We start from the raw sequence: 12,835 nt of genomic DNA on the forward strand, positions 1-12,835 counted from the left end.
AATTAACTCTTTGCTCTTTTAAGGTTCACATTTTGGAACAACAATAATACAAAATCTAAAAAGGATATTTTTTATCATTTTTTAAAAAATGAGTTAATTATATGTTAATTTATGGTTTCAGCAAGATACTCCAGCATGACACTATAAGCTGTGACTTGAAACACATATGTTGATACAGTCCCTTGATTAAGTTTTCACCCCCTTTTCCACATTTTAATTTTGAACTAAAATGGACTTTTATGACCTATACTGTATGTCATTAATCTATATTAAATTAATTCATATTATTGAGGATGGGAAAAAAATTCTTGGATTCTTTTTTTGTAACTAATTATGTGACTTCTTAATGGCAACAGGTCTTATTAAAATTTATTTGGTTGGGGTAAATACTTTATATGTTTATTTTGGCAAAAAGTTGGTAGCTTGTATACAGTCAATACTAATATGTTTGTCTTTTTTGAACACTATAGAAAGTTGTCTCCCCCCAAAAAAAATCATAGTATAAATACTTTTAAAGCAAGGTCAGGCATGGTTTTGTAAACAACTTTTACAATCATTTGTCACACAAAAATGGACCATTGCATTATAAGGGATGACAGGTGCAGATCTGTGAAGTGCTGAGGTATAAACACATATAAAATGAATGCATTCAGCAAATTATGGAAACCAAATCCCAGATTAAGGATGTTCTTCAGTCTTCAGTTACCTGCCTTCAGTATGGTCTTCTTCCACCCAGGCGACAATCTTCCCTTCCCAGCCAGGTATAATAGCATCATCCTGGAATACCTGATTAACACAATGTAAATAGTCAGCACTTTAATACACTGCAAAATAATGTGTTACCTGAATTATTTTACAACTTTAGACCTATTAGCTGTTATACGAGAGGGTATCAAAAGGTTTCAAGTTTTGGGCACCACAGATCCATTGCTTTTGCCATACATCCTCCCTTATACGCCTTAAAACCTGGCATTAGAATTCACAACCAACAGTCCCTTGGGCCCCTGGGGACAAATTCCTAATGCATAATGCCATGGATGTCAAAAAAGACAATGAGTGTGCATTTGGTTAAGCTGCGGACACTGCTCATCTTTTTTGGTCATGGAGATGATTCTTCCACCTTGAAGACTGTTGCTTCACCTTGGGATCATGCCCATACACCCAAATTTCATCACTGATAATATTACGCGAAACGGGTCATCCACATCATGCTGAACGAGTTCTTGGCAGACTTTGACACAATGCTCCTGGGTCAGCAGCCTGGGGACGAGCTTGGCAGCAACACGGCACATGTTTAAATCACACATAAGGATTGCCTGGGCTTTTTTGAATGACACACCTGTTACTGTTTTGTATGACACTTGAAGTGCGCATGCCGCTTAAAAAACTTTGAACAACTCATTGTAGCATCGTTGTAAACTTCAACATCAAGTGTCTCTGTGGCTGATTTGCTCACTTTCATGTTTGTTCCTTGTTCCAACTTGCTGTTTATAATGAAATAGTGGTCAATGGATGAAACGAGGTCAGAATAGCACCAGTTGCACAACTTCCGATGTACAGGGGGCCTTTTGGCACACTGACTTATGAAGGTTGTTGCTCCCTGTGACTATGCATGCAGCTTTGCGCTACCATCCGTTGCCATGTTACTAAACTAGTCCTAAAACTTTTTGTGATACCACCTCGTATGCTACAGTATATACTTGCCTCCTCCTTCACTGTCCCAAACTCAGGGTCCTGAGACTTAAAGTGATATCGGTAATTGATGTGTCTTCCAACAGCAGCCTTGAAATCCTGTAGTGTGACCTCCCCCAGTCTAAAAATAATGATTTCATTAAAATATTGCACAGAAGAGAACTCAGGAATATAAATGTGTCTTTATTACCTTTTAGGAATGTTTACTAGGAAAGGTGTAAGAGAGCGATCTGTGAAATAAAGTATTTTTGTTGAGGTTGAGGCACTGATCACAGGACTACTGTGAGAGTGGGGTATTTCTGCAAAATGAAAGAACACAACTCATTTACAATACATGAATAATTAATCCTTTATTTTGAATGGTCAGAAGTTTCATTTAAGGTGTAAAGAGATAGGTCACAGATAAAGCTGTTCTGTTAGCTTACAGTAGCTTCCTTCAAGACTGTTAAACATGATAAAATACAAATTAATCTTTTTTACTTATCTAGAAATTTTATAAATTTTATTTTATTTTACACCTTATTTAATTTTAATAAACAACTATAAAATATGGTGTTTCATTTTATAATAAATAAAACATGTTGAAGTTGGCAAGTTGCTGTGATACAAGACAAATAAAACACTTCAGGGTGTTCTGTTATTAGAAAATTATTCACATTGTATAGGGCTTTACATTATACTGGACTGTAACTGATAATTTTTCTAAAACAACCCACTATTGTCTATTGCTTTCTTATATTGTAATTTAGTAAATAAAATGTGTCTTACTCGAACTAGGTGGCCATGACTCTCGATCAGTGTGATTTGCTCTTCGCCCTGGTGACTTGTTTGAACCCTGCATTTGGACACAATGATATAAATAAATATGCACAAGTAATAAATACTTACGGAAAAATGCAGTTTTTAAATGCTGGCCTTTCTATCCTGCCTCCTCTTTGAGTCAGCAGAATGGAGACGGTCTATCAGGCTGGACACTCCCTGCTCCAGGGTGTCCAGTGTGTGATGCTGGGGGTCATGACCACTGAAAGTGTTCCTCAGGCTGCGTAGAGCATCCCGGACCAGCTGCAGCTCATCATTCTAACACATATAGTGCATACCAAATATTGTACCATTGTCTAAAGGCCAAAAATCACACACATTTACTTACAGTTGAAATGAAAAACTCTTTAACTTACCACTCTATGTGGAAATGGTGAAGACAACCGTTCCACTGTATGGCTGTAGCCGTTGTTCTCACAACTAGACATCTAAGCAACAAAACATCGAATAAGACAATGTGAAAAACAATGACTTGTGTTGTACCATACATAATTACGATTCTGCCTGGTTGCAAAACATTGCAATGGTAATTATATGTCTTGTACTGTATATTATATTAGTTGTGAAATTTACCATGTTATGATTTGTCTCATTGAGTTTGCAAACTGACTCGTCCAGTTTGGACTGGTGCTGCTGAAGTTGTCTGTCTTTCTGTGCAATTTCTTTCTGCAAAGAAAATACTTACTTTAATAAAGTACTTTATTTTTTATTTTATTCAACCTTTATAATCAAATAAGAACTGTAATTATGAATCATTATAAGAACAAGAGATAGCACCTACTTTGTATTCACTCAGCAATCTGTCTCTATCATTCAGCTTCCTTTGCAGTTCCATCTGCGAACACATTCTGTTTATATTAATAGTTTATCCACCTGCTTATCACATCCATGTTCTTATATGACACCATATTGAGCATGGAGCATTTATCTTCAGAAAATGGTGCTTTAAATTATAGACTTTACACTCACATTCTGCCCTGCTAGCTCCTCCTTGTCCATGCTGGATCGGAGTAGTTCCTGCTTAAGCTGCAGTACTGAGTCTTCCTGTATTGACATGCGGTACTGCAAGGAATCCTAGAGTAGCAGGTCAAGAACATACTGTAGGCATTAAGTGAAGTTTCCATTTCATTTCTTTGTCCTGTAGTTCAAAATTGCTAAATACACCGATCAACCATAACATTATGATTCCCTAATATTGAGTAGGTTCTCTTTTTGCCACAATACCATAGATGCACTGTGTTCTGACACCCTTCTATAATCTTTCTATTATTTTTTTTTATCTACACTAGCGCTTCTATTATTGAATCGGACTCCACACTCCACATGTGTTTTAGTAAGCCATGACTACCCATGATCCTGAAATCAGTTCAACGGTTGTCCTTCCTTGGATTACTTTTGGTAGGGCGTGGCTATTGCAGACTAGGGACATTCCACAAAAAGAGCTACAGTTTTGGAGTTGCACTGACCCAGTCCTCTAGCCATCATAATTTGGCCCTTATAAAAAATAACTCAAATCCTTATGCTTGCCCATTTGTTACTACAGGAAAAAAAGGTTTACTTGCTGTCTATGTTCCAACATCTTTTAGCCATTGAAAAGAGATATTAAAAATGAATCTACTGTAAGAAGGGCCAAATTGTAATGACTATAACTGGATTAGAACAACTGCAGCTCTTGTGGAATATTCTTAATCTGCAGTGGTCAGGACCTACCAAAAGTGATCCATAGATGGAAAACCCATGAACTGGCAACAGGGGGAGCCTCACAGGTGACCAAGGCCCACTGATGCACATGGGGAGTGAACCCTTTCCTGTGTAGTCCAATTCAATAGAAGAGCTACTGTACCTCACATTGAGGAAAAGATTAACGCTGGTTCTGATAGGATTGTGTCAGAACATACAGATCATTACTGTTTTGGTGGCAAATTAGGTTATCTACTTAATATTAGGCAGGTGGTAATTTTATGACTGACCAGTGTAATATTTATCCCTATTCCACAAACTACTGTATATGTATTTATTTTAGAGTAATAAACAAAGTTCCAGAGAAAGGTTGAAACAGTAACCTGAAAGGCAAAATAGTTGGGATGGAGAATAAATGTTTTTAAACCACCATGCTATTGGATTATATAATTTGGTATTTAATAATTAAAAGTTACAACTCTCTGTGGTGATCACAAATACCCTTCAGGTAAGGTTGACAGAAAGTAAATAAAAACATTTAATGATAAATTATGTTCTGGTTTACCTTAACCGCCTGAAGATTGCGTGCCTCCTGCTTGTACCTCAACAACTCCCTCTGAAAAGAATGTTAAATATTAAACCTACCGGTCAATCTTATCTGAGTATTCAGCTCATGCTATTAAATACTTACTTTCAGGTCCAAGGACTCTTCCATGCTCTGATCCAGGCGACTGCGAATTAATATCTGAACAAACCAGAAAAAAATGAAAGCTATAAGTATAATCTGTCTTAAAAATTACATGAAATTAAGTTTTTGTCTATCACAAAATAATCTGCAAATGCATAAATTTTTTTTGCATGCAAGTAAGTTACCAGCTGCTGTTCTGCATTAATAATGCTGTCTCCAAATAGAGAAGCTGTTTGCTCATCTTCAGGAAGCGATCCATGAAGCAGCAAAGCCTGAATGAAATAATACATGCAAATGTTAAAAGTAAGACATAAATCAGACCCTGGATGTTATGTAGGATCAACATGTAGATTATAATATTTTATTTTTTGTCTTTAAATCCCTGTAGGTTTAGGTATTAAGCTTGTTCAAATGTCCTCTCTTGTAGCCTATACATGATTTTACTTTTTCATTTGGTTACACTTGGTGGATGAAAGCTGGTTGAAGCAAGTAAAAATGGGGAATAAGTTTCAATTAAAACTATTCACGTATGCCTTCCTTGGTTCTGTGACAGCCTTCATCTGTTTTTTGAAGATCATAGGTAAGGAATTTATTATTTTTTAATCTGGCAAAAACATGATTTTTTAACAGGAATTGGAAACTAAGAGGTAAGGCCTGTGTCCTTATTATTTCCCATCTTGGAATATTTTATGGCTTTAAGTGATATACAGTATATAAAAGAAACTTTTTAAATAGTAATAGCTCAATGTCAGATAATATCTCTAATGAAGCAATATCTATAGCATTCAGTGTTTTATTATTCAGTGTTCAGTATATCGCTACCAATTGGACCTAGATAAGAAAATATTTTATTTAGTCTACAATTTTTTAAAAAAAGTCATACTTTTCTACATTTTATTACTGTGTAGAACACTTAAGTTCTTCCATAAACATAACTTTATAGAGATTCATTTATGTGCATGTCCAGTCTTACTGGAACATGTTTTGTAAAGATTCACAAATGTATACAGTAGGTAGATGTCCACATATTTTTGCACAATATATTATATGGCATATGTATAAACAACAATAAATAAATACTGACTTGAAGTCTTGTCACCATCTTCCTAGTCTCCTGCATCTCCTTCTCCAGCTGCTCCTGCTGGATATATAGCTGCTCCTCCCAGGAGCTCCCATCTCCTGTCCCAGTGTTCTCTGGTCCTGGAGTTGGCTCATTGGATGACAACTTTATTGCATCTACTAAAACAAGAGCAGAAGCAATTGTGGATGATGATTTTTGATCGATACTTGATCTATATTTTCATCTTACCATTCAGGCTCTGTGGTTGCTCTGTGTGGTTTCCTACACTCTTGCCCTGTTCTTCAGACTGGCCAATGATGTATTCTTCTTTAGGTGAGTGTGTAGGGCTGGATGAACTGAGACTGTAGAGGTAAAGCAAACAGCAAAAATACTGCTAAAGAAACAATTAGCTTCAGCAGTTGAAGCACACATTCACACAGGGGACTGTCTAGGTGAAAAAGGTTTCAATAACAATCCTTTTAATAAGCATTAAATGATTGATCTGTGCATTGTTAGTGCTGATTCTACACAACAGTAAATAAATTCCATTCCCATGTAGGTTTTTACTTTTTGCTGAAATATTTCATAGGAATGTGTGCTCATAAGATTTCAATAGATGTGAAATGGGAAACCCATGCCAACTATTCCAAAATACAGTGATCTTCAGTGATGGTGTTATGTACTAAAGGGGAAAGATAATTTGGATATAGAGAATTACTTTGTCTCATATTACTGCACCTCCAGTTATGATTGTATGCAGTACATATAAAAAGGAAGCAGTATTAATGATATGCTACTTTAGGCGTTTTAAAACTTTGTAATTAAAAAAAATGTTTATCAAGGTGATACAGTATCACCATATAACTATTTTTTATTTTTAAAAGAATCCATTGGCCCATAATTCCTAACTCTTTTTTGTTAGTTTTTGGCTTACAAACTGTTTACTTTCTTCAACAAAATGCTAAACAGTCTCCTAGTCATATTCGGTTCTTTTTATAGTTGCTTTGTACAGTTGCTAAGGAACAGAGGTGCATAGACTGACATGACAAAATTCAGCACGTGAAAATGAGACAGCACAGTCAAAAAAAAAAAACAGGATCAAATTTAAGTACTGTAATGCATGTAATGACTAAATAAGTATTTGGCACAAAATTGTTCCAACGATTACCCCGATAGTACTGTATATAAATTCTGTTTTGGAATTAGACTAATCTGAGAAATTATTAAGCAACCATACACAGGAGATTTATACAGATTTTGCTCAGAAGTTTGTGCATGACTCAGGACAGATGGATGGATACCACTGTCATGTTACAGTTCTATTCAAAATACAATGGTTTGTGGTTGCCAGGCAGTTTTATTCCAGCACCAACACCCTCAAGTCAGGCTCACATGAAAACTGAAGCAACCAGATTAATCATATTAGGAATGAAATGAATGACGTGAAGTCTGGGTTATGCTTGACAGAGCCAAGAAGGCTCATTAGACTTAATAAAGATTATAATGCTATCAATATATATGTATTGATAATACAAATTCTATTAATATTCTAACAATAACATTACCATGGTCTACATTCATCAGTTATATTTTGGAGACGGCACAAAACCATTTTTTTTCTAATACTGAAACTACAAATTTGAGTATCAGCCAATTTTAAGACCCTGTTATTATTGCTTTATAAGCAACTATTTTTTTTATATAGCCCATAACAATACAGAAAAACACATAATTAAGACACAACTTATTCAAAACCTGTGATCACACAAAATCTGCTTATTCTGTATATTGCAAGCACACTGCACACAACACTAATAAACTCCAGGTTTATAAAACAAAATCTTTTCCATTTTCCAGAATCTACTTAAATTAATTATTTTTTCCCCTCAATATTTGATCCACCATTTTTGCTGGTATCGGCCCAAATCCAATCCTGAATATCAGACTGGTGCAAATTATAGTTAAATGTATATATAATAAAATAATCAGTTTTTAGTACCTACTGATATAAGATCAGGGTATATTAGCGAGAAAACAAAACAAGAGCAGGTAGTAAGTAAATGGATAGAATTTCATTCATACCATTTCATTGGCTTGCCTCCCATGCTTGTACGTAGATGCTTTTCTAACCCTCCATGCTCTTTCTTTCCAAGGTGTGGTACAAGATAGAATGGGACAAGACCATAACGAAATGAAGCAGCCTCAGCCAAAAGGGTGGGCACATTAGTCAGTCACACAACAAAAGCAGCCTGCACTGAGCGCACTCAGCCAGTGATGGGAAGCAGCCCTCACACACTGGGACAATATCTCTGTCAGCATGTATAAATCCAGATCTCTGCTTGCTTTGGTAAATCCTCCAAAATATGAGAGTCAACAGGGCTCAAATCCCCAACTAAATCCTCTTTTGAATTAAATAAACTGACCAGCATGTGTGTAAGTATCTGGTATATGACGAATGAAGCATCCCTGTTTTCAGTTCAGAGGCATAACAAGAAAGAACAGAGGAATGGGATAGTATGCCATGTCTCCTGGCTGCAGAATTTTGCATGGTTCCTCAGGCTTGTTCCTTGCAAATTGTGTATCTCCTCTCCTCTTCATTGTAGTCATGGTGTTCTCTGTGATTAATAAGAAGAATTAGTTTCATGTCTTCATATCCCACGCTCTTGTTCCTGTTTCTGTTCAGATGGCTCAGACTGGTTTGTTTACCCTCCCCCTTCACCAGCATCTCCTCCTTCTCACCCCTCCCTCACATACCAAGCAGCCCCCACCAAGGGGCTGGCTACTGGGTCCATGGTCACAAAATCCTCCTCTAGGCAGAGAAGCTGAAATCTACTGCACTTACTTCTTAGTAACACTAAGAGCGGGTTAATTTTTAAAATATATATATATATATATATATATATATATATATATATATATATATATATATATATATATATATATATTACTGTATGTGGAAAAATATGGAGTTTATTTTTTACAATCATGTTTTACATAATACAACACCACCTCACAGTATGACTTAGAGCGAATTGCTCTTATTGCTGAGCAATAACATATTGTTTTAATAAATTGTTCCATACAATAATACATCATGTGTAAATAAAATAGAAACCTTTTTTTATATAAAAGATTGAAATGGCACACAAATCTTGATGTATCTATTTGATTCTTTGAAAAAAAACAATTAGACTTGAAGAATAGAACAATATTACATTTCACATACTTTTCAAATACATTTACATTTAAGACAGTGAAGTCTGTTTTTGGGAAGTCACCTCCAGGTATTTTTCTTGCTCTTAGGACTATCTGCCATTTCAGTTCAGCATGTCTCTTGTATCAAACCCACCTGCTCAAAGCCAGCTTTTGCCCCTAAAACAGTTTTGACCATTGAGGCATGGACTCCACAATGTCTCTAAAGGTTTGCTGAGGTATCTGGCACTACGAACACAACATAAAAAGAAAATATGCATGTATGGGATAAACATTTAGTTATTTAGTTACTGGGATAATCAGAACAGTTACCATTTATTTATTAGTCTTCAATAACCACTTCATTCTGATCAAGGTAAAAGTAAATCAGAAGGCATATTTTGGGAACACTGGCAGGAAGGCAAGGACACACCCTGAATTGGATATTTGTGGAACACAAACCCACACACCCTCGCACATTAATTCACACCTAACGGCTATTTAAAGTAGCAAGTCCACTGAACTACAAGTTTTTGGAAGATTTGCAGAAATTTCACACAGACATGGTGGGGAAAAAAACAGACAGAAACCTGAGATCAGTGTGAAAACCAGCACCCTCAATCTGTGAGGCCTCAGTTTGTTGAGCAACTGTGTAGCTTCGATGTGGATGCAAAAAAAAAAAAACATTATTTGTATTTCTTATAATGAACACTGTTTGTCAAGAAACTACTGGCATGTTCTGTTTCTACATTACTGTAAGGGTGCCTGCCCCCTAGAGAAATAAAAATAATAATAATACTATGCTATAACAATTTACTTTCTAATATGCTATAAGTCAGTTTATTTATATGTTCAATATGGTATTTAGGCATTTTGTGAAATATACAGTATATAAGCCGCAACGTCCCCAGTTCTGGTTATTGCCTCTGTCTCTGTGTCAGTATTGTTTTCTTCAGCATCCAACAAGGTTTCCCTTCTATCTCCTCAACACATGCTGTTACAGTAACTGGATGTGCTACTGTACCAGACAGTGCCTCTTTGTGTCTACATAAGTGTGTACATGGTGTACAGAGTTTTTTCTCATGTTTCTCATTTACTTTCACATCTCTCTTCATGTACTATAAAGACATTTTCATCATTTTAAATAAAAAAAAAGAAGAGATTGGTATAAGAGTCCGAAAAATCATAACATTAGCAAGAAAGAAAGAAAGAAAGAAGGAAAGATGCCACCCAGATATGTCAGAATGAAATTGAAATACCCTGATTGTAGATATTATTAATATTATTTACTGTATCTGGCTCTATAAGCAATGTTATTTTTTATTACTTACTTTTCTTTAATTTTGTGATTTCTGCCTGTTTTTTGAATGGAAACACAAATTTAACAGGTTATGTTGATAAATAGGCTAACAAAGCCCTAGGCTGTGGTGTTAACCATTAAGCCAATAAAGGCAAGGTCACTGTGCAATGTGGTTTTCCTCTGGGTTCTCTGGGCTGTTTCCTACAGCTCCCAAAAATATACTGTTGCATCAATTTGCTACCCCGAACAGCCCTGAGGTTTAAAATAGTGTGTGAATGTGTGTCCCATCCAAGGAGTGTCATCACTCGTTTCCAATGTTCCCAGTGGGGTAGATTTTGGAGCTCCCACGACTCTTGGAAAGATAAAGTGCTTACAGAAAATTAATGAATGATCAACATGTTTCAGAATTGTTTCTCTTAAATATGATTTCTTAATTTACTTAATTAAACTAAATACATTTTGTTATTGTATCCGTATAGTGTGCATTATCTTCCTTTCCTAGGTCATTTTATTCAAACCACATAACATATTCTGAGAATTGTTTCCATGGTAACCTGTAGGACAAGAGAGGTGTTGAAAATATGTCTGCATTGCACTATCTACAGTATATTTCAAGGCTTTTATGCCTAGAAATCTTTTGTATGATAAGGAACAATCCTTTTCACACACTGAGGTTAAAAGGGTGAGGAGTGGCTGTGCTTGTTGCCAGATTCAAAGCTGTTTTCCCCCTTTTTTTTCCTTTTTATTCTGGTTGATTAGAAATGGATCACTTATTCTGCTTAGTTCTGTATTACCACTATTTTTTGCAAGAAATCATATTATCCTTCTGCCTGACTTTTCCTTTGACCCAGACAGGGTGAAAACAGCATGTATCTGGCATTTTCCATCCCAAATCCCCTTGGAAAAAGTTGCCACTGGGGCTTAGGCCAATTTACAAAAGGCTTTGATCAAAACCATTCCAGCTAAATCTGTTGGACATCTTTCGGTAGGTGTGAGTAGACGAGTGGCAGTCATATTCAAATCCCTGAGAGTAATCCAGGGTTCTGTAAGTGATTGATCTATTGTAGGATTTGTAGCGTAAGTTAAGATGGACAGAGGCTAAAAAAGCCACCCAAACACTTTAGCTCATCATTGGATAAAGACGAGTGAATGCATGGGCAAAGCATAAATATGGGCTGGTAAAAGGGGCAAGAGCTGTATACCTAAAGTTTATGCATAACTGTCATCCATACCACTTTTATATGATAATAGAGATGTTAATTCAGAGATGTTGATTTCAACAGTTTCTTTTCCAGCCTTTTTTTCCCTTATTGCGAAACTTTGAAAATTTTTTAGATGAGTGGGAAAGTGATTTTTTTTTTTTCTACCAACCTTATTTCTGGCATAAATTAAATTGACTGGTAACAATTATGTCAGAGAAAAGTAAAATAGACAATGACTAATTAATGACTATGCTGATAGTGTGCAAGAGTTTTTTTTTTACTTGAAAAAAATTGTTTTAAGCTAAATAAATAAATATGTTTGGTTTTTTACTTATTTCAGGAGCATTACTCACTGAAGTGCATGTCAGTCAGTCATAATCACTCTCCATTACTCACTCATCTTCTATACCACTTTATCCTGTATTCAGGGTCGCGGGGACCTTAAGTCTTTCCCAGAAGGCTCCTGGACAGGGTGCCAATCCATTGCAAGGCACACATACATACACACTTACACACTAATTCACACACTACAGGCAATTTGAGAATGTCAATTAGTCTAAACATTGGAATGTGGGAGTAAACCGAAGTACCCGGTGGAAACCCACCAAGCACGGAGAGAACATCCAAACTCCATGCACGCAGGGACGGGAATCGAGTCTGGCCGGGAATCGAACTCGGACCCTAAAGGTGCAAGGCGACAGTGCTAACCACTACCAGTCCAGATCATTTTGATCAAATCGAATGTTCCACCACATCACAAAGGAGCTCTGTTGGATTGAGATCTGGTGATTGTAAAGGCCATTTCAGTATAGTGAACTCACTGTCATGTTCTAAAAACCAGTTTGAAATGATTTTATCTTTGTGACATCACCCTGTGGTCATAAAGTGATGGACGTGGTCAGTAACAATATTCAAGTAGAGTGTGACATTTAAACAATGCTCAATTGGTACTAATTCGCCCAAAGTATGGCAAAAAAAATTGCCCCACACAATGACTCTATCACAACCAGCCTGAACTGTTTATATAGAAGGCAGGATGGCTCCATGCTGTCAAGTTGTTTTTTCCAATTTCTGACCCTATCATTAAAGTGTCACAGCAAAAATCAAGACCAAAATGTTTTTCCAATCTTCTATTGTCTAATTTTGGTAAGCCCATGTGAACTGTAACCCAAGTTTCAAGTCAATTTAATTAAATTGAACTT

General features: G+C 36.1%; 1 protein-coding gene across 2 annotated transcripts; it reads right to left on the minus strand.

Annotated features, from left to right (window-relative positions):
* Window positions 1–12: 12 nt before the first annotated feature.
* dixdc1a (DIX domain containing 1a) lies at window positions 13–8,637 on the minus strand. Of its 2 annotated transcripts, none has more exons than XM_053507281.1 (15): window positions 8,022–8,637; window positions 6,189–6,301; window positions 5,964–6,115; window positions 5,065–5,151; window positions 4,883–4,936; window positions 4,757–4,807; window positions 3,481–3,585; window positions 3,293–3,346; window positions 3,085–3,177; window positions 2,868–2,939; window positions 2,608–2,769; window positions 2,461–2,527; window positions 1,883–1,991; window positions 1,705–1,813; window positions 13–786 (listed from the first exon to the last, which is right to left on the minus strand). In XM_053507281.1, exons 1-15 carry the CDS (start codon window positions 8,042–8,044, stop codon window positions 703–705), a joined length of 1,335 nt encoding a protein of 444 aa, XP_053363256.1. In that variant the 5' UTR covers window positions 8,045–8,637; the 3' UTR covers window positions 13–702. The 2 variants fall into 2 exon arrangements, with proteins under 2 accessions (XP_053363256.1, XP_053363255.1); XM_053507280.1 differs by having other exon boundaries at window positions 5,964–6,118.
* Window positions 8,638–12,835: the final 4,198 nt, after the last annotated feature.

The sequence above is a fragment of the Clarias gariepinus genome, chromosome 11 (genome assembly GCF_024256425.1).
Source record: "Clarias gariepinus isolate MV-2021 ecotype Netherlands chromosome 11, CGAR_prim_01v2, whole genome shotgun sequence".
Classification (NCBI taxonomy): Eukaryota; Metazoa; Chordata; class Actinopteri; order Siluriformes; family Clariidae; genus Clarias; species Clarias gariepinus.